At 51.1% G+C, this 22,049-nt stretch overlaps 1 protein-coding gene across 8 annotated transcripts in view; it reads right to left on the reverse strand.

Annotated features, from left to right (window-relative positions):
- Sptbn4 (spectrin, beta, non-erythrocytic 4) overlaps positions 1-22,049 on the reverse strand; it is an 87,592-nt gene that overhangs the window by 33,162 nt on the left and 32,381 nt on the right. For 6 of the 8 annotated variants that reach the window (XM_039111540.2, XM_017589120.3, XM_008759141.4 and 3 more), the window contains 7 exons: positions 18,658-19,591; positions 17,154-17,291; positions 13,193-13,943; positions 11,576-11,778; positions 6,915-7,005; positions 3,583-3,729; positions 1,021-1,284 (listed from right to left, as the gene is read on the reverse strand). In XM_039111540.2, coding sequence (XP_038967468.1) covers positions 1,021-1,284; positions 3,583-3,729; positions 6,915-7,005; positions 11,576-11,778; positions 13,193-13,943; positions 17,154-17,291; positions 18,658-19,591 — 2,528 coding nt within the window. Of the gene's footprint in view, positions 1-1,020; positions 1,285-3,582; positions 3,730-5,490; positions 5,615-6,914; positions 7,006-11,575; positions 11,779-13,192; positions 13,944-17,153; positions 17,292-18,657; positions 19,592-22,049 lie in introns of those variants that run through there. The other 2 variants (XM_063261472.1, XM_017589123.2) reach the window with 1 other exon arrangement.

Here is a 22,049-nt window from a genome sequence, read left to right on the forward strand (position 1 = left end):
CAGGGGCTCTACCACTGAGCCACAGAGTCTCATTATTTTTAAGGTCTAATTTTGTTGGTGGTAGTTTGAGACAAGGTCTCCTGTAGCCCGGGTTAGTCAGGAATTGGCTGAGGCCAAGTATGTCCCCATGCTTCCACTTCTAAAGTGCTGGGATTACAGGCCTGTAAGTTAATACTCTGGTTTACGCAGGGCTGGGAATCAAATCCAGACTAGCACTCTCCCAACTGATCTGCATTGTCAATTGATGTATTTTACTTCTTTATTCATTTATTTAAATTTCCACCTAGCACACTGATCACTTTACAGGAAAAACCTTGTAAGAATTCCATCCAAGGAGCAGCAAAGACTCGAAGGGCCTGGGTTCGAATCCAGCCCCTACCGTTAGTTGGGGAAATTCTCTTTCCACAGCCCCATTTATGATCAGCCAATCAAATGCCACCCCTGGCACTTAAAGACAGGGGCCATTCCACCTTGGAGGAATACGGAGGCTTCATCCACACCCACACCAACATGCCACAGAGACCTTCAAGGCCTGGACACTAACCAGCTGCAGAGCTAGCCATGGGGCTTAGGTGGACACAAGGATGCTCTTTTGGGGCCCTTGGTTGGGGAAGGCGGAAGCTGGCCGCTGTGCGTCTTTGGGTCAGACACTTTGCTTTTTGTGCGATTTTCTCACTGGTAAGGTGGGGGTAATAACAGCTGTTTCCTGAGGTTACTGCAGGAGTCAGTGAGCACTGAGCTCGGGACCAGAAGAGAAAATACTGTTACTCTGGCCAGAGCTGTTCTCCTACCTCTGGGCCTTTCATTCTCCACACAGAAAGAATACCAACATCCTGAGAAAATGTCTATATTGCTTATTTCACTCTAGGTCCCCTCTGTCCTGTGTGCTCCCAACCCTAAGGTGGAGGCTGCTTCCAGTGACTCTGGTGGACAGCCTCAGGTTGAAATACCCAAGAGGGTTGGATGTGAGCTGTTCCGCTCTGCCACAGGGGAGACCCCTCAGCAGGTCAGCAATCATACCTGTAACTTCTTGAGCTGGCTGTTGACGGTGGCCAGGTCTCCACCGGGGTCTACGTCCTGCAACTGGCTTTCCATGTGGAGCAGCCTCTTGTCCAGCTCTGCGAAGCTCTGCACCAGCTGGTCCGCCTTGCTGGCCTCGAAGAGCTGGCGCGCCTTGGCCTGTGTGGTGCTCTCCAGCTCTGCCCAGCACTGCCGGATCTCACCTAATTTCTTGCGCACAGAAGCTGCCAGCTCCGGTTTCTCCTGCATCAGTTGCTGGCCCTCCTGGCCAGAGGGATGGAAGGTCGGAGACGGAAAGAAGAGAAGGAGATGGGCGATAGAAACAGACAGAGGTTCCGTGGCAACAGGAGAGACACAGGGAGAGACAGAGCAGGGAGTTAGAGACAGAAACGGAAACAAGAAAACAGACAGACGGGGTGGGTAGGGGAGGCAAAGAGACCCAAACAAATACAAGAAGGAAATGGGAAAGAGAGACGGTCACAGAGTGATGAACAATGAGATATGCGCACACAGTAGGACCATGAGAAAGAAGAGGGAGAGGAGAGAGGTTATGGGAGAAGGAGAGAAAAGGGGAGAGGAGCAAGGAGGAGAAGGCAGGGAAGGGGAAGGGAGAAGAGGGAGGGGGAGAGGAAGAGAGAGGCAAGGAGAGAATGAATCTCCATTAAGCTCGGGTCCAGAAGACTGGTTTTGCTATGTACTGCTCTTTAAAGGTTACCAACGATATCATTTAAGAGTAAAAGGCTAACATGAGTGTCTCTGTTTGAGTAAAAAAGTGGGGGTGCCCTCGGCTACAGTTCACCCAGAATAAGGGGAATTTGATCCTTAAAAGCAAGTACCCGGGTAGGCCCTTTCAAAATGGAAGTCAACTGCCTTCAGAACCCAGGGCTACATTTATGAAATGTTAGAAGTAATAGGCACATGCTTCTAATCTCTGTACCTGGGAGGCAGAGGCAGGAGGATCTCTGTGGCTTTGAGGCTAGCCTGGCCTACATACAATTCCAAGCTAACCGAGATGACATAATGATACCCTGTCTCAAAAAAAAAGAAAAAAAGAAAAAGAAAAAAAGAAAAAGAAAAAGAAAAAATGAAAAATAAACGAAAAAAGAAATAAAAATAATGACACCAAACTAGGCACTGTGGTTCACCTCTGATGTAGAAGCAGGGGGAGCACTAGAAGTTGGAGGCCAGCCCAGTCTACACAGTGAGACTCTGTCTCAACAAACCAAAGTAATAAAAAATAGGTAAATAAGAGGAAAGCCAGGCGTGGTGGTGCATGCCTGTCTTCCCAGAAGCGGGAAATGAAGGCAGGAGGACCAGCAGTTCAAGGTCATCTTCAGCTAACCAGGGAGTCTAAGGTCAACCTGGGCCTCAAAGACCCTGGGCTACGTAAGATGCTGCCTCAAAAAAAAAAAAAAAAAAAAAGTAAAAATTTAAAAACAATTAAGGGCTGGGAATATGGTGGAGGGCTAGCCTGGTATATCCAAAGTCCTGAATTCCACTTCCAGTAATGAAAAATAATAATTACAATATCAAAAAAGAAAGAAGGAAGGGAGGGAAGAAGGAAGGGTAAAAGAAAGAAAAGAAAGAAGGAAAGGAGGGAGGGAGGGGAGAAAAGCTGGTCTGATGTAGCTTGGCAGCAGATCACTTCCCTAGCATACATGAAGTTCTGAGTTCAATTTGCAGCACCAGGGAAACACCCCACAAATGCCTGGTCTTATGTCACACACACATGGTACCTGGCTCTCTAACACACGTTGTGTGCACAGAAACACAGAGAGGAGGCTACAGCTTTTCGCTTATTTCTACTCAGCAGGGTTATGGGAGGGCTGCACATGGTGATGTAAGACTGTAATCCAATGCTAACGAGCCTGAGAGGAGATCTTGGCTTTAAGGCCAGCCTGGGCTACACAGCAAGACTGTGTCTCAAAAAGGACACAGAAGAGGGGGGGAGGAGGAGGACTACAGGTTGGGCAGTGGTGGCGCACACCTTTAGTCCCAGCTCTCAGGAGACAGAGACGGGTGGATCTCTGTGAGTTTGAGGCCAGCCTGGTCTTTAGAGTGAGATCTGGGGAAACCAGGGCTACACAGAGAAACACTGCCTCCAAAACCAGAGAGAGAGATGGGGGAGAAGAAACAAAGGGTTCAGGAGGTCAACACAATTCTCTAAGATATCACAGCTGGTTAGAGACCCTGAAACTAGGACTGAAAAAAAAAAAAAAGCTAAATTTTACTTGAGCCCAAGGCTTCCATAGCTCATGTCTAAGGCTTCCATAGTAAATGGCTTAGGTGCTGTGAAGGAAAGTGTGGAAGAGTTTATAAGGTAGAAGGTACATCAATAAACAGGAGAATGAGCAACAATTGGAAGAGAGGATGACCATTGTACAGATGGGGCAAACTGAGACCCCAGGTTCAGTAGCTACTTCGAGTCACTTAGCTAGAAGCTGGCAGACATTGTACAGGTTTGAAGCAGTGGAGGGATGGCTAGCCCACAAGGATGACAGTGAGGGGATCAGAAGTGAGGGTGTGTCTCCCAGAGGGCAGAGGACCCTTCATCTTCCTCACCCTTTCTATCTTCTCCAGCCACTCCTTATTCTGAGCCAGCTCAGCCATGAACGCCTGGTGCCGGAGCCATCTCTTGTGCAGCTTGTGGCTGTCTTCTCGGGTGCCATCACGAGCCATCAGCATTTTCTCGTGGATCCAGCCATCCAGCTGTGCAGGGCAGAGTAAGAGGGCTCAGGACTGTCCCCATCTGGCACAGCCTCACAACACCCCTCAAGAACTCCCAGGTCAGGCTCTTGGACCACAAGAGCGGGGATGGGAATAAGACCCCTCTATTAAGGACCAAACCCTCAACTCTCAATATTGAATGGGAGGTGCACGCCTGCCATCCCAACTTTAAGGAGGAGGACGGGAGACAGGATAGTGAGTTTGTGGCCAGTCTGGCCGGAGAGGAGGACCCTGTTAATTTAATTTTGTTTTAAAATCCTTAACCTATTCTATGGGTTGAATAAGCCTAAATCTAGCTCCAGCACCCCACTGTCAGACCAAACCTCCAGACAATTCCCCAAAACCTCCAGACAATTTCCACATTTAGCTTCCTGCAAATTAGGCCTCCAAGCTAGAGAAGACCCATCCCCCTGGGCTCAGAAATTCTAATGAGACCTAAATGCAGCTTCTGTGACTAAGAACACAGTTACCCCAAATTATGACCAGCCAACACCCAAAATATGAGCAACAGGCTGCCTTCTGATTCCTAGAACCAATTTACTCCCGAAATTCAGGATTTCCAATGTGGATCAGACCAAAACCTCCTGATCCAGCACCTCTCCCAAGCTAAGGTCATCCAAAATACAAGGCGTGAAAGTATCTCCTTTACGCTAGACAGCAGCCAGCATGGGCTGTTTCCTGAGCCCCCTCCTCCACAGGAGTGAGGGTTGCGCTCAGGGATAGATAGAGTGGTTGCTTGCTTTGCATGAAAAAGTTCTGGAATCCTGTTCTATCTCTAGCACTTGAGGAGGGGGAAGTGCCTATTAAACAAGACTTGTTCCCCAAGCCGCAATCTCCTCTCTACCAAAGCCTGAACCTGGGAGAGTTTGCTCCTCCCTCTCCAGTCACAAGATCCTCCTCCTCCCCCTCCCTCCTGGAAAAAAAAAAAAAAAAAAAGGCCCGAACTCCGCGGTCCCGGGAGGTAAATGCAGTCATATTCAAGGACAAATCTCAAGCCGGCCAAACCCCACCCCACCCCACCCCACGTCCCCAGAGCATGTGCTCCTCAGGAGACCAGGACAGCTTCTCACATACACATACGCGCAAAGTCAACCACTGAATCCCCCAACTCCCTACACAGGGATGAACGCGCAACTGGAGTCCTACAGTGAAGGCAGAAGCCTTAACGGAGGTGATATGCATCCTCTAGGTAAAGCCCCTTAAAAGGGACTGCCACTCTGGCCACTCAGTGCTAGGCAAGACTCTCCCCACAACCAAGAAAAACCTCCCGAAAAGTCAGAGCCCCTCGGACTTAGATCACATATCCCTATGCAGTGCCCTCGCCCCCCCATCCCAAGTGATTCACCACCACCCTGTCATCTGAGGCTGCTACGGACCCAGCAGGAACCGAAAACGCAAAGCCTTAAAGATCTGGGAACTCCTCAAGACCAGGGCAAATTGATCCCCTCATAGGAAGGTTGGGACCCCCTGCTTCACTCTACAGCAAATGCAGACTAGCCTAGGCTAGCTCCCCTCCCTGCCCCCCTCTCCCTGCGGCTCCAGCACCGCGGACAGTTCCCCGGTTCGTCCCTCCCCCAGGGCGGGGGTCCAGGCCCGCCCCCGCGCCGCCCCCGCCCCTCCCTCCCGCGGGCCCGGATGGCGAGCACGCGCACGAGCCCCCTCCCCCGCGTGTGTCCGCGAGGGCACGCGCAGGCCCCCTCCCCCTCTCTTCTCTTTACCCCCATCCCCCCGCGCCCCCGAGACCTGCGGCGGCGGCGACGTTGGAGGAGCGTTCCTGCAGCGGGCGGGCAAGCACTCGCCCCTCCACTGCGACGGCGGCGGCGGCGGCGGCAGCGGCAAAGGCAGAAGCTTTCGCGGGCGCGCGCCCCCTCCCTCGCCCCCGCGCCGCGGCCACGCGCCCGCCCGCGCGCGCCCCCTGCCTGCCTCCAGGCCCTCCTCCTTTGCGGGGGGCCCTAGTCGGAGTTGGGGGAAGAATTACCACCTTCTCTGAGCTTCCAGGATGGGGACCTTCAGCTCCATCTCAGATCTTTGCTATTGGGTCAAGTCCTTTCCTAAGAACGGGAGGGGGTCCGAGTCCCTGGCTCCTAACTAAGTGAGGGTGTGTACTATGTATGGTTAGTGGGGCTGGAGAGCTTCCTGGGTCATGGTTAATCCGGAGAGGCTCCGGTTTCTGACTACCACAAAAGGGTAGAGGTTAGGACAGGAGCAGCTTGGAATATCTGTGATGCTCTCCAGAATCATCGCCAATGAAGAGGGCCAACAGGGACCCATTGCTAATGGGCTCCCTCAGTTACCTAGGGTGATGGTGGAGAGGTTTGGAGGCCTGTGTCTACTTCGTATGTAGGGAGACTAGTATGCGATGGACGTTCTCTGTGCAGTCAAACCATCTTTAGTTGGGAAGGAAGGCCAAGGACTTGGTTCCTGAACCTTCTGGAAGAAACAGGTACCAGTCTTCATAGATGTAGAGTCTAGTCCTGAGTGATACAGATTGGGGAGATTGGGGCCCAGGCATCTCTATGAACCGTCTGTGGGGTTTTAGCGGTCCATCGAATTCCTTTGAAATACAATTCAAGAGGGAGGGTTTCAGAATTTCAATACAGAAGGGAGTCTGGACCATCTCTTATCAGCTGTGATCCCCGAGGTGTGTAGGAGAAGGGACTTGATTCCTAGTTGTTAAGCGTCTGGGGATGTAACACGTAGCTCGAGCCCTTGCCTGGAGCTCAAGTCCTGAAGTCCGGTCCCTAGCACCATAACTAACTAAACCAAATAAAAGCGAAGACCTAGTTCGTACCATCTGTTACTGAAGAAGGAGTACTCCTAGCCATTGCTCCATCCACTCCCCAACCCCCACCCCCAGTCCTCCGCCTCTCTCCTAGCTTCGCTCATCTCTAGAGAAAGGTGAGATCAGTGCTCCTCCCCTAGGAACCGTAGGCGCGAACTCAGCGGTTGCCAGGGGAGCCCAGGGCCCCTCCTGTCTCCCTGGAGCCCACGTGGGCTGACAGAGACCTGGCAGGCATGCGCTCTGGCACAGGACTCCTAGCGTCCCCTGGTGGCATCCAGGGAGCAATGTTCCTCGACCCACTTAGACGGGACGTCCCAGACGCGCACAAACACACACCGCACACACCCTCACCACTATCAGAAATCAACAAAGCTGGGGGACCTACCTCATGACAATCTCTAAGAAAGTGCTGCAGCACAAGCTGGTCCAGGAGTTTTTGCATCCACTGCTGGGCCCTCAGCTGATTTTCTTGGCTCCTAAGGAGAGTAGAAAAGCTGGAGAGAGGCTGGGGCATGGATGAGAGTGCTGGAAGGAGCTCAGTAGAGCAGGGGAAAGAGAAGACCTAGGAAACATTGATAGGACAGGGCTCCAGAGAAGGGAGAGAGAAGAAAAGGAATTGGAAGAGGAGGGAAAGGAGGGGTAGGAGATAGGCAAAGAAAGAGGCACAGAGCCATAACAATAACACACACACATAACATGCACATGTAACACACAAAACAAACAGATCAAAAGATGCTTAGAAATCGAGCTGGATGTGTTAACGAATGCCTTTGCCCTGTCCAAAATCTCCCAGTGAGGGACTGGGGACGTGGCTCAGTGGTAGATCCCCTGCCTAGAATCCCCCAGTGGGGGGCTGGGGGCGTGGCTCAGTGGCAGAGCCCCTGCCTAGAATCCCCCAGTGGGGGGCTGGGGGCGTGGCTCAGTGGTAGAGCCCCTGCCTAGAATCCCCCAGTGAGGGGCTGGGGGCGTGGCTCAGTGGTAGAGTCCCTGCCTAGAATCCCCCAGTGAGGGGCTGGGGGCGTGGCTCAGTGGCAGAGCCCCTGCCTAGAATCCCCCAGTGAGGGGAGGCTAAGGCTCATGATAGAGCTCCTGCCTAGAATGCGTTAGTGAGGGGTTAGGGGTGTGGCTCAATAGAAGTGGCAGCTCATCTTATATGCATGCCTATCCGGCCATCCTCCAGCTCCAGAATCCAGGCAAAGGGGAAGAGAGCAAGGATGAGCCTGTTGGTCTGTGATAGTTTGGTGTGTAATGGCTGTGATATGAGTTCAGTCTTTGGGACCCACATGATGGAAAGAGAGGACATACTCCCACATACTGTCTTCTGGTTGTCACACATGAACTGTGGCATTTATACACACAAACACAAAATAAATGTAATTTATTTATGAGACTATCTTTCCCAGGCCTCCAAGACTTTTCTGATCTTATAGGCCCTCCCTACACCACACACACACACACACACACACACACACACACACACACACACACACACACACACACTCCTTACTATGTGTTTTCCCCATCCTTCTTTTCCCCTCCTAATCAAGACTCTGCTGTTCTTCTGGATGTGACTTGAACAGCACCTCTTGCCTTTGGACCTTGGCAATGACTCTTCCCAAGGTCTAGTTCAGTGATTCTCAACTTTCCTAACGCTGGGACCCTTTAACATGATGTGTTTAACATTATTTTCTTGGCTACTTCATAATGTGTGCCCCATATGAAAGGGCGGCTCCTCAAGGGGTCGCGACCCACGGGTTGAGAACCTCTGGCGTAATTGCCAGCCAGCTTTGCCTGGTCTTTCTTAATGACTCCCTGAGAGTTTCTGGTTTTCTTTCGTCCTTTAACTTTGTCCTTGGCACTGTATCCCGTGTTGTGTGCATTCCTCATCATGTGTATCCCCTCCACTGCAGTGTCACCTTCACTGAGACAAGGAGTATTGTTTGTGCGTGGGTGTGCACATCTGTGCAAGACAGAGGTCAATCTTTAGTGCCTTCCTCTTTTGATCTCCATCTTTGTTTTTTGAGACTCTTCCTCTCATTTTGACTTGGAGTTCACCATCTTGGCTCAGCTGGCTGATGTCAGAGCCTCCAGGTTCCTCCTGCCTCTGCCTCCCAAGTGTGGGATTAAAGATGGTGTTACCACTGCTCTGCTCTTTATGTGGGTGCTAGGGGTAAAACTCAGGTCCTCGTGCTTGTGTCTGGAGCATTTTTTCCCACTGGATATTTCCCCAGCCTGAGGAGCTGTTGTTTGGTTTTGTCTGTTTTGCTCACAGCCATGAGCTCCTTGGCATACAGTGACGGCTCAGTACGTCCTTTTTGAATGAATGTAAAAACAAATGAACACAGGATTGCATCTAGAGAGACAGAGAGAGCCAAGAGAGGAAACAAACATAAAGTCTGGGAAAGAATGGGGGAAAGGGGTATGCTGGCACATGCTATATACCCAGTTCTTAGGTCGGAGGGTCAGGAGTTTGAGGCTAGCCTGGGCTACTGTCAAGGGAGGGGCCATTAGAGATGCACATAGCATCTTTCTCTGAAGGGAAAGTGAAGGAGAGAAAGAACAGGAAACAGACATAGAAATAGATGGATACGCGGGAGCAAAGAGACAGCACACAGGAGCTACATCTGGAGAGACTCAGAGGTGGAGCAGCAAACGAGGAGCAGGAGAAGCCCAAGAAGAGCAAGCCAAAAACAGCTACTTCCTGCCCTCTCACCAGAAGCCAGAAAACAGGAAATTCCTCAGAAATAAACCTGCATCTCCACAGGGACTGTACAAGCCGGACTGTGTGGGTTTCAAGCAAGGGATATAGGAAAGTCTTCTTTTCTGTGAGGTTAAGAATCTAAGGGGCTGGGCTGGAGAGATGGCTCAGTGGTTAAGAGTGATCTTCCAGAGGTCCCGTGTTCAAATCCCAGCAACCGTATGGTGGCTCACAACCACCTGTAATGAGATCTGATGCCCTCTTCTGGTGTGTCTGAAGACAGCTACAGTGTACTTAAATAAATAAAATGATTTAAAAAAAAAAAAAAACCTAAGGGGCCGGGGCTGGGGGTGGAGAGATGGCTCAGTGGTTAAGAGCACTGACTGCTCTTCCAGAGGTCCTGAGATCAATTCCCAGCAACCACATGGTGGCTCACAACCATCTGTAATGGGATCCGATGCCCTCTTCTGGTGTGTCTGAGGTCAGCAACAATGTATACATAAAATAAATACATAAATCTTTTAAGAAATGAAGAAGAAGCTACAGGAACAACTTCCTGGCAACAAAGCAATTCCCTTACTAAGCCTCATATGAAAAGGTAGCTAAGGAAAGTTACTTGGCCAAGGGGTGTAGCTGGTTTGACAGGGTGCTTGCCCAGCACGCACAAAGTGGTGGGTTCCGTCTCCAGCACATTCCAGATGAGGTCATGGGAGATAGAGGCAGAAGAATCAGAAACCCAAGGTCAGCCTTGGCTATATAGTGAATTCCAGGCCAGTCCGGGCCACATGAGACTCTGTTTCAAAACAAAAACAAAAGCAAAGAAGCCCAAAATCCAAGCAAAAGGAGGAGAGATGCTTGGTTGATTAAGGGCATTTGTTCTCCTCTCAGGGGATTCGGGTTCGGTTCCCAGCACTTACATGGCAGCTCACAACCACCTGGAAAACCAGTTCCAAAAGGCTCTGGTGTTCTCTTCTGGCCTTCTCTGGTGTCAGGCATCATGTGGTAAAGTCCCAGCAGTTCCTTTTCCACTGCTTCCTCCTCATCTTCCATGACACAACCTGCTCTGGCTCCATCAGGCACTGCCCCTGGGACAGTCAGATCCCCGACACCATGGGCCAAAATAAAACTTTCCCCTTTCAACTTGTTTTTGCCAAGGATTTTCTCACAGCAAGGCAGAGGGATGGGAGAACCAAAATATTAACGGCATTGCTTTGTCTACCCATCCCGCAGGGTGGCAATGTGTCCCCTGTCAAGTAAATATTGGGGGCTGGAGAGGTTCAGGGATTAGACCTGTCTCCAACCTTGTGTCACTCAGCTCAAAACTGAGGCACACATTTCCTGTAGGCTCCCATAGACCCCTGAACTTTTCTTGTCCTGGCTCTGATGCTAGTCAACATGTTTGTCGACCAACATGACAAGAGGCAAGAGCACCTCCTGGGGAAAGGTGGAACATATCTTGGTGTGGCCTTTAACTGTGGGATTTGAGGGGGCGATTTAGGACCCTGTGGGTCTGCTGTCACCCAAATTCAGTCCCTTTAGTCAGACCAGAGGATGGAGATCCTCGGTGTTCAAACTCTGTACTTTTCAGTGAACCGGCTACCTCCTGCTGGCTCACAAAGTAGCCACTTACATCAAACCCCCACAAAAATACATTAGAGCTAGGAACAATGGGGCACGTCTGTAATCCTATTGTTTAAGAGCCTGAGGCTGGAGGATTGCTTTGATTTTGACATCAGCCTAAGCTACATAGACCCTGTTGAATTAAGAAGAGGAGAGGGCATAACGATGGGTGTCTGTAGTCCCATGATGAGGTGGAGGCAGGGAGATTAGAAGCTTGAGATCATCCCAAGCTACTGAAAAAGTTCCAGGTTGGGTCAGGTGACATAACTCAGGAAGTATCAGCACCAGCTGCCAAACCTGAAAAGACCAGTTTGATCCTCATACTAATGCAGTAGGAGAAGACTAGCCCCCTCCAGTTACCCTCTGATTTTGACCTCCATACCTGAGCTGTTGGACAGACAGACAGACAGACACACACACACACACACACACACACGATATTTGGATGGATGGATGGATGGATGGATGGATGGATGGATGGATGGATGGATGGAAAAAAATCCCAGGCCAACCTGGCCTACAAGCTACAAGAGACCCTGTGACAAAAAACAAAAAACAAAAAACAAAAAACCAAAAAAACAAAAAACAAAAAACCATAGATTAAATGATTAAATAAAGAAATAAGGAATTAAATTGAAACGAGAAAAGGCAGAGAAGCTGAAAATAGGGATGAGAGAAAAGATCTGGGTATCCCCCACTCCACTGTGGCTTTGAAACTGGGGACCTACTTCTCTAGCAGCCGGGCCACTGCCTCCTGCGCCTGCTCCCCGTAGGCGTTGCCTTGCCGCAGCAGGCCCTCTGCAGCTTGAACCGCCACCTGCATCTTTTGCTGGTTCAGCTCCATCGTGGTGAGGAAATCCCGGTGCCTTTTCATGGCCTCCTCTACCGACTCCACTGTGCAAGGGAGTTCAGCGCCAGACAGCGCCACCTCCTGGGAACGAAAGGGATACAGGTCAGCTCGGCTCCACCCCAGGATGCCAGTTGGCTTCAGGCACAATTCCGCCTCAGGGCCATTACTCTTGCTGGTCCCTCTTTTTAGCAGTCCGTCCTTCCAGATTTCCCCCAGGTCTCTGCCCACTCTGCCAAATCTATCAATTATCCTCTCTTGCTAGCTCCTTCCAGATAATCCCCAATCCCCATAAACCACCTCAAGCGTGCATCGTCCACCAATTCACCTCTAATAAATCACTGAACCCAAGCAGAGCATGGTAGCGCACACCTTTAACCCCAGAACTTGGTGAAGAGGAGGCAGGAAGATCTGTGAGAGTTCAAGGCCAGCCTGATCTATACAGAGAGGTCCAGGCCAGCGAGGGATATGGAGTGAGACCCTGTCTCCATAAAAGCAAGGGCCGGATGCGTGGCTCATTGGTTCAGAGCATTACGGCTCGTGCAGAAACCCTGAGTTGGATTCCTAGCACCTACATCCACAACGAGCAGCTCCGGTGGCCCCAGCCTCTTGGCTTTCTTGGGAACGTGTACACAACTAAATATGATAAAAACAAATTCTTTAAAAATAAAAGATAGGGGGTTGGGGATTTGGCTCAGTGGTAGAGCGCTTGCCTAGCAAGTGCAAGGCCCTGGGTTCGGTCCCCAGCTCCGAAAAAAAGAAAAGAAAAAAAATAAATAAAAGATAGGGAGCTGGAGAGATGGCTCGAGTATGAAGAGCACAGGCAGCGTGCTCTTCCAAAGGACCTGGGTTCGATTCCCAGTACCCACACGGTGGCTCATAACTGTTTGTAGCTCCAATCCCAAAGGACCTGGTGCCCTCTTCTGGCCTCTCAGGACTCTAAATGCATTTTATTAGTGAATACACACGGGCAAACAAATAAAAATAAAAAGTTTTAAGTAAAAACTGTGCCGCCTATGCCACTATGTGGCTATGGTGGCACATGCCTTTCATCCTAGCACTCGTGAGGCAGAGGCAGGAGGATCTCTGTGAATCCAAGGCCAGCCTAATCTACATATCGAGTTTCAGCACAGCCAAGACCGCATACAAAGGCCCTGTCTAGATAGATAGATAGATAGATAGATAGATAGATAGATAGATAGACAGACAGACAAACAGACAGATAGGTGATAGATGATAGGTAGATATATGGTAGATAAATCAATGATAGATGATAGACGATAGCTAGATCTATCGGCTCCATAAACCCACACCACTCAACATAGCCTTCTAACTCTGTCACCCACCTCAATTTTCCGGATAAACTAACGCTCCTTTAATTCCCTTCCCCCATCTCAAATAAAGCAGGGATCTAGGGATCCCCGGAAATACGTCTAAGCAAGTCTGTGCCCCTTTCCCCAACCCCCCACAGCCCGCAGCCCAGCCAGTCATCAGGCACCTGGTTGCGCAGCACCGCGAGCGCCTGGCACAGGTCTCTCAGGAAGAGCTGATAGACGTGCGCCTGGACCAGAGCCTCCCTGCGCTCCTCCCACAAGCCGAGCAGTTTGTGCCAGCCAACCTCGAGATGCGGCAGCCATTCGTCTAGCGCCAGACCGGGGCCCAGCTCGGCACCGTCGGACGCCAGCAACGCCTCACTGGCAGCTACGATGCGCGCGTAGTCCTCCTCGCGCTGATCCACCTCCTCCTTGAGTGCGGCATGGCGCGCCAGCAGCCCGTCCGCCTCCTCCAGGCTACGCGGCAGAGGCCCCTCGACGGCGCCCGCTGCCTCCTGCGCACGCACCAGCCAGTCCAGGAAAGTATCCAAATCGCGCAGGAAACGTTGCAGGCGACCTGCCGCCGCCACCGCCTCTCCGCAAGCCTGAGCCGCTCCAGCCAGTGCACCCCACTCCGCTCCCAGCTCCTCGGCGCCCTGGTGCAGGCGCGTCGCCTGTGCCGGGAAGCGTTCCGCCAACAACGCCGCCTCCTCCAGAAGTGCGGCCTGTCGCGGCTCCAGAGCCTGTAGGGCCGCCTCCAGGCCACTCAGGCGCCACTGCAGGGCTCCGCCCGCCCGGGGCGCGCTCTCCACCGCCCTCCGCTTCTCTCGCACCTGGGCGCGCACCTCGGCCACCTCCAGTACATGGTTCTCCACCAGCAGCACGGCGCTCATCTCCTCTTTGCGCTGTTCTACCAGCTCCACGATGCGGTTCCACCTGTTCGGGGGCGGGAAAGAGGGTGATTGGATGTGGAGGGTCCACATACCCAGGGTAAAATCCAGGTCTTGGACTCTCAAATGCCTCGGGACCTGGAAGAGTCCCAGTTTGTGCCTTAATCAATAGGATTCCACCCTGGACAGCGCTTAGAGCGCAACTCCCAGTGTATCGCTCCAGAGCTACCAAATTATCTTCCTAATAATATTAGGATTCTGTTTGTCATCCCATTATCTTTCAGAATTTATTAGCGGCTGAAGACCGAAAACAGACAGCAGAGCCCAGCTGCCTGCTTAAGGCACACAGTCCAGAGAATCACAACTGTGTGGAGTAGTGCACGCCTGCACTCCATGGGCTGAGGCTGAGACAGGAGGATTGCCTGGAGTTCAAGCCATCTTGGGGGGAGGGGTTTGATCTTTCTAGTGTATTCTATTATGGAAAAAAAAGCGCTTATATTTTAGTGTCTGGAATGTAGATCAATAATACAGCACTTGCCCAGGAGCATGAAAAAGAATTAATTATGCCAACACATCCTTGGTGTTTTATTTATTCAGGTTTGATTTTTGCACATGGGTGGTGTGTGTGCTTGTGTGTCCTGGTGCACATACATGTGAGTCAACTTGTAGAGGCTTGAGGTTGATAGCACGGTCTCCCTAAAGCACTCTCCCTTTTGTTTCTTGAGCCAGGGTCTCTGTACCTATAGCTCTCCAATACTGGCTATCTGGCTAGCTTCTCAAGGGCTGACATGACAGGGGACTGCCAAGCCTTCTCTGGTTCTCACATTTGCAAGATAAAATAGATGGGGTATTTTCTTTGTTTGTTTTTTAACTACTTTTTTTTTCTTTTCTTTTCTTTTCTTTTTTTCTTTTTTTTCTCTTTTTTTGAGCTGGGGACCGAACCCATTTTTAACTACTTTTAAAGATTTATTTATTAGCCATATTCTTGCATGTATGCCTGTGGGCCAGAAGAGAGCAACAGATCCCATTACAGATGGTTGTGAGCCACCATGTGGTTGCTGGGAATTGAACTCAGGACCTCTGGAAGAGCAGTCAGTGCTCTTAACCGCTGAGCCATCTCTCCAGCTAAAATTTTTTTTTAATGTCTGAGCTCATTTCACCTGCAGGTGTATGTGTGCCCACATGCCAGCCTGGCACTCACAGAGGTTAGAAGACAGCATTGGATCCCCTGGAACTGGACTTACAAGGGTTGCAAGCCACCATGTGAGTGCCAGAAACAGAACTGAACCATCTCTTCAGCCCACCCCATCCCTTTTTAGATAGCTCCTAGTGTGTAGCCTAGGCTAGCCCGAAACGTGTGATCCTTCTGCTTCTTTCTCTTCAAAGGTGGGATTGGATACAGGTATATTTCTGGGTTTTGAGGCAGGACCTTGCTAAGTTGCGAAGGCTGGCCTTGAAACCCTGTGCTCCAGTTCCTTCTGCCCCAGCCCCCTCTATACCACGAGGGCTGGACTGAACTTTAATTCTGAGGACTCCTGTCTTCATGCCCCAGACCTTCCTTCCTACACTGGCAGGACTTCTGTTTCAGAAGGGAAGACAGCAACTTGTCATTTGTTTTTTTTTTTTTTTTTTTTTTTTTTCCGGAGCTGGGGACCGAACCCAGGGCCTTGCGCTTCCTAGGTAAGCGCTCTACCACTGAGCTAAATCCCCAGCCCGTGTCATTTGTTTTTAAATGATTCTGTGTTCTGTGTATTCTGGGGCTGAAAGAGATGCTTAGGGGGGTGAAGATGGCATTTGCCACCAAGCCTGGTGACCCGAGCTCTGACCCTGGGATCTAGATGATGGTAGAGGAGAAAATGAGGACTGCAATTGGCTTCTGACCTCCACATGCACAACACATACACACACAGGCACACTTGTGTGCATGCACACACAGAGGGGCGGGGAGGAGAAAGAATCTAATTTTTCTGAAGGCTCCACTGTGGAAACCGAGCGGGAGATAAAAGAGTAACTATAAAGTACTTAGGAATCCCGTCATGATGGTACACTCCTGCACTCCTAGCACGTGGGAGACAGAGTCCAGCCTTGTCATACAGAAAGTTCAAGACAAGCCTAGATTACAGGAGACCTTCTCTCAGAAGTAACAAGGAAGCATGACGTGGCGGAACACATCTTAATCACATCCTTGGGAGGCAGAGGCAGGCAGATCTCTGAGTTCGAAGTGAGGCCAGCCTGGTCTACATAGCAAGTTCCAGGACAGCCAGGGTTACATAGTGAAACTCTGACTTAGATAGATAGATAGATAGATAGATAGATAGATAGATAGATAGATAGATGATAGATAGATGATAAATAGATAATTTAAGAATGGAGCAGTTATGGTGGCACAGGCCTGTAATCCTGGTACCTGGGAGGTGGAGAAAGAGGATCAAGAGTTCAAGGACAGGCTGGAGAGATGGCTCAGGGGTTAAGAGCACTGACAGCTCGTCCAGAGGTCCTGAGTTCAATTCCCAGCAACCACATGGTGGCTTACAACCATCTGTAATGGGATCCGACGCCCTCTTCTGGTGTGTCTGAAGTCAGCTACAGTGTACTTACATATAATAAATAAACAAATCTTAAAAAAAAGAGTGTTCAAGGACATCCTCAGCTAGTGAGTTCAAGGCCAGCCTGAGCAACAGCAGTCCTTGTCTGAAGAAACCAAAGTCATAGACACATAAATAAGACACCTGAAACAAGATAAAATGCATCAGAAAACTCCTGGCCAGTAATAGCACCACATAAATTCTTTCTGGACAAACCAGTGAACAGCCAACAAAACCAGCTGCATCCTCAGCTCATCAAAACCAACACTGAGTGTATGTACCTTCTTCTCAAATTGTCGTTTAGACTGATGGCTCAATGGTTACGAACTCGGATTACTCTCACAAAGGAGCCTAGTGGCATCCCCAGCACCCACACTGGGCAGCTTACAATCACCTGTAACTCCAGGTCCATGGTATCCAACACGTTCCTCTGGCCTCTACAGGTACAGCATCCAATACGCGCACGCACACACACACACACACACACACACACACACACACACACTAAAAACGCAATAAAGATACTTTTCAAATAAAGATTTTCCTGATCTACAAAGTGCCCATTAACACCTCAGGAGGGCTGAAATCGTACACCTCTGGCTTTCGCAGTGCAGTGGAGAAGAGAGAGAAGGCGCTAACAGGAAGAACTTCCTGCACCAGGACCCACCTACCTGCTGTTGAGATGGTCCTGACAGGAGCGCACCTCATCGGAGCTGGGGTGACCTCCTTCCACCAACTCCTGAACTGTTTGGTTCACATCCAAGACTCGGCCCATTAGGCTGTTCATTTCCTGGTCCAGACTTTCAAATCTGCAGAAGAGGAAGAGGGTGAGAGGTCAGAGGTCTGGACTCTCCAGAGTGAGCTCGCTTCTTTAGTTGTAGGTCCCTATGCCATTTCCCAAGTTCCTTTGCAGGAATCCCTCTCCCTTTTTTTCTTACTCTTTTGTTGGCTTTTGGTTTTGTTTGTTTGTTTTTGTTTGTTTGTTTGTTTTCTTTGGCTTTTTTGTTTTGTTTTATTTTGTTTGTTTTCTTTTGAGTTTTTTGCTTGTATGTTTTGGTCTGTCTGTCTGTCTGTTTTATTATTGCTTGTTTTGGTTTTGTGGCTGGTGGAAGTGAAGCCTGGTGTAGCACATGCAGCCCAAGGCTGACCTCAAACTCCCCAAGTAGCTGAGGATGACTTTGAACTCAGAAATGCATGCAACCCTGACCAGTTTTTCTATGGGTCACTGTAAGGTTAGATTGTTCAACATCCCACCCTTGTCCTTTAGACCTGCTATCACACTGTCCCTGGGTCGCAGCGTCCATTCTCACAGCCTGGAGCTTCTCCTCTGAACACATGACACCCCCATCTCCGTGTCCAGTCTCAATCTGTCTTCAACCTTATGGGCAGCTGTATACATCCATGGCACTCTCATACCTACTGACTCACACAGCCCTTCACACCTCCCTCCTAGTTAGTCTTCCTCTGAATCCGCAGCTCAGGGACAGCTCCGAACAACTCCAAGGCCAAGACCTCTGACCCCTGGATGACTGCCCCAGACCATGATCCCACATGGTCTATATCAAATCAGCCTCCTGCTCTGCCCCCCAACTTAGCTGCTTCTCTGTGTCTCCAGCTCCACTGTCATATCCTTCAACCTGCCCTCTACATATATATATATGTTGGGCCAGGATTTTTGAGACAAGGTCTCACTATGTAGCCCTAGCTGTCTTGCAAGTCACTATGTAGACCAGGCTGGCCTCCAATTCACATCGATCTGCCTGCCTGTGGTGGGAGCCACCTCACTGTCTAGGGAGATGACATCTGTCTTAACGGGAGTCCCATGCATGGCCCAGGTTGGAGGGGCCTGTAGAAAACTTGGGTCCATATGTGTTCTGTGAATATAAAGTGCGTAACGGCAGAAAATGGTTTCGAGAGGTTCTGCACCCAGCAAGTATTTGCGAGGTGTCTCACATCTGTGAACTCATTTCCTGCTCACCATAAGCTTGAGACATGGACAATGAATGATGCCTACTCCATTTGACAGATGGGCAAATCGAGGTCCAGAGTGTGAAGCCGATGAAGCCCAAAGTGAAGGAGAAAGCTGGGATTGCCCCCATGAGAACCTGTGAGCCAAAGCATGAGAAGTTGGGAGGGTGAGCAAGGGACCCTGGGGACTTCCACGGGTGCGCTCACCGGTGCTGCACCACCTCAACGTCGTCGAGGGAGTCGGGCACACGCATGGCCAGCAGCCACTGCTCTTTCTCTCCGATCCACAACTCGCAGGCATGCACCTCTCCAAACATGCGGTACACCGCGAGCGCGTCCCGAAGCCACTGTCGTCTCAGCGCGGCCACCTCGGTCACCTCCGCGAACAACTGTTCTGCTTCCACCACGCGCACCTGCAGCGCCACCACCAGCGGCCCGGCGCCACTGGCTCCTCCCAGTGTTGCCAGCTGACGCCTCAGGCCACCCACAGGGCCACGGTGCGCTTCCACCTCCCCGGTGAGAGCTCGGTGCTGGCGCGCCAGGCGACGGCTGGACGCTTCGTCGTGACCGAAATCTCCGGCGGCTGCCAGACGATACGCGTCGCGAAGCCAGTCCAGGAGCCCGTCCAGGTCGGCGCCAAACTGGTGCAACGCCCGTGCCTCCTGCAGCCTCCGTTCCCGGCGCGCAGCCGCCTCTTCCAGTCGCTGCCAGCGGCGCCGAGCGCTAGCCGCGCGCTCCGCCAGACCAGCCAAGTGCAAGGGCTCGGCGCCGGGGCCCACGGAGCCGCCCGCCGCAGCCAGCTCCTCTCCACGTCGCAGCGCCTGCTGCAGTAGCGCCCGCCGGCCGCCCAGTTCGCCCTGCAAGATCTTGTGCTGCGCCAGCAGGCGAGCGGTGCTGGACAGGTCGTGCGCGCCTCCCGCCGTGCCCGCCGCGCCACCACTGCCGCTCGTGGCCTCTAGGAGGCGCTCCTTGTCCCGTGCCCAGCTCTCCGCCTCCTCCAGCTCCTGCAGCAGCGCCCACAGGCTCCGAGAGGCTTCCAGCTCCGCGCGCCGCCGCGCCGCCTGCTCCTGCAGCTCCGACAGACAACCGTGCACGTGGTTCACACGGTTGCAAATGACCTGAGGGTCGCAGGGTTGGTAGCCTGGGACAGGGGAAGAAGAGGGTAGGAAGAGATGCCAGCCCATGCCACCCCCTCCTCAGGCTTCCCAGACACCCCAAGCTTAGAGCAAGCACTTTCCTCCTCACCATCTACCTCAGCCTTCCTTCCATGGAACACCACCACCAGTGTAGTCTTCCTCTAGGTTAACTGTTCCCTGCGGGCAGGTAAGGGCCGTCTCCTTCATTAATACATTTCCACACCATTCCACAGTGAAGGGGGCGACTTGCCTCTCAAATGCTGGGATGAAAGGCAGGCTCCACCGTGTCTGTCCCATAAACTTTATTCCTCAAATGTTACGACTTTCACCTAGGTCCCTAATCCGTAAGTACGTAACTGTGACATTTATTTAACAGATCACAGTCAGCTTCTCTTCGATGGAGCTAATGTAGTCAGTAGCACGCGCCTGTAATTCCAGAGCTTGGAAAGTGGAGGTAGCAGGATTGCATGTTTGAGGCCAACCTGGACGTCATAGCAAGGTCTCTGTCTAAAACCTTAAAGCAGGGCTGGAAAAATGGCTTAGCCATTAAGAGCAGTGGCCGCTCTTCCAGAGGACCTGAGTTGGATTCCCAGGACCCATGTGCTGACCCACAACTGACTGTAACTCCAGCTAGATGGTATTCAATACCTATTCTGGCCTCCACGGGCACCCGTTCTCACACAGGTACACACACACACACACACACACACACACACACACACACACACACACTAATCTTTAATAATAAGCCAAGTAGCCCAGCTAATCAGGGAACTGCCTGAGTTACAGAGTGAGTTCAATGCTAGCCCCGAGAAAATTAGTGAGGCCCTGTGTCAAAATAAAATAAAATAAAAAGAGGATAAAACATAAAAAAGACAAGCCCATAGCTCAGCATTAAAATATCAGGTCAGAGGCCAGCTGTGAGCAACTGGGGGCCAGCTAAACAGTAGACCACCTGCTTAGCATGGCCAAAGCCATAGGTCCAATCCCCAGTACTAAAAAATGGGGCAGGGTTGATCAAGAAATCATGTTCTGGAGCTGGAGAGATGACTCAGAGGTTAAGAGCACTGGCTGCTGTTCCAAAGGTCCTGAGTTCAATTCCCAGCAACCACATGGTGGCTCACAACCATCTGTAATGAGATCTGGTGCCCTCTTCTGGCGTGCAGGCATACATGCAGGCAGAACATTGAATACTTAATAAATACATGAATTTTAAATAAAAAAGAAATCATGTTCTGGATCAGTAGTACATCATCACCATGGCAACACAGTTCACACTGGCCCTTTGCTTATATCCTCAGTGCTACTGGCCATTTCAGGAGTGTCGCAAGAAGAGGACAGAGAAGGCCTCCTGGACAGATTCTCTACAGTCTCCTGGGAGGGGGTGGGACAAGTGGAACTGTGCTACAAGACAGAAGAACTGGTAAGGTCGAACAGGTTTTAAAAATCCAGGTAAATCTCATAATTGAGAATGGTAGGTATAAGAATCAACTTCTGACAAGGTTTCTGTCCTGGGGCACGTGACCAAGTCACGGACCCATGTCAACGGGTCACGTATCATAAAAACCTAGAATTCTTCATGCTAATGAGGTATCTAGAGGCCCTGAGTGTTTAGCCAATGAACTTCCCTTCCTGGGCATCCCTTCTTGCAAAAGGTATTTAATGTCTGGTTCGCCCTGAGTAAGATGTACGCATCCTCATCCGCCATGAATAAAATAGTTCGGACAAGCAAGGACCACCTCCTTCATCAAAGACTGCCCCAGGCCGTGTGGGTTAGGGGTGGCCTTTGTCATATAGAGCCTTGCCTAAATCTCTCGAAGGCCTCTCTTCCAGCTCCTCTGTACTTTGGCACTCACTTGGAGCTAAGCCAGATTCCACCCTGTCCCAGGCTCACTGCAGGCCTGTTGGCTTCTGTATCCAACTCCTCACAGTCCCCAGCGGCAGCCGGGTACACAGGAGTTTGAGACCCACAGCCTCTGTCCCAGCCCCATCTGTTTCTCCAGAGAAATGCGGGATAGAAACCCTATCTTAGACTGCGTTTCACCTTCCCTGAGCGTGGGCGTGTTGATGGCCAGGCACCCCTGCAGCAGGGAAGAAATGCAGCCTAATGAAGCCTTAATGGTTCTCGCTCTTTCTATTCTCTTTTCCTTTATTTCCTTTTCTTTCTTTCTTTTCTGAGCTCCAAATGCTTTGAATTCTGTTCAGCCAAAGATGACCTTAAACTCCTGCCTTCCGAATCCATCTTCCAAATGCAAGTTTTACAGTCAGCTGTTCACCAACACACTGCGCTGGTGCAAAGGGCTGAACCAGAGCCTCCCAGTGTAGGGGGGTGTGGGGGGCGGGGAAGGAAGGGAGGGTAGACAGGGAGGGGAGCGCCCTTATAGAAGAAGGGGAGGGGGAGGGGGGAGGGGGCTTACATCTGGGAGGCTGGGAAAGGGAATAACGTTTAAATGTAAATTAAAA

The sequence above is a fragment of the Rattus norvegicus genome, chromosome 1, assembly GCF_036323735.1.
Source record: "Rattus norvegicus strain BN/NHsdMcwi chromosome 1, GRCr8, whole genome shotgun sequence".
Taxonomy (NCBI): Eukaryota; Metazoa; Chordata; class Mammalia; order Rodentia; family Muridae; genus Rattus; species Rattus norvegicus.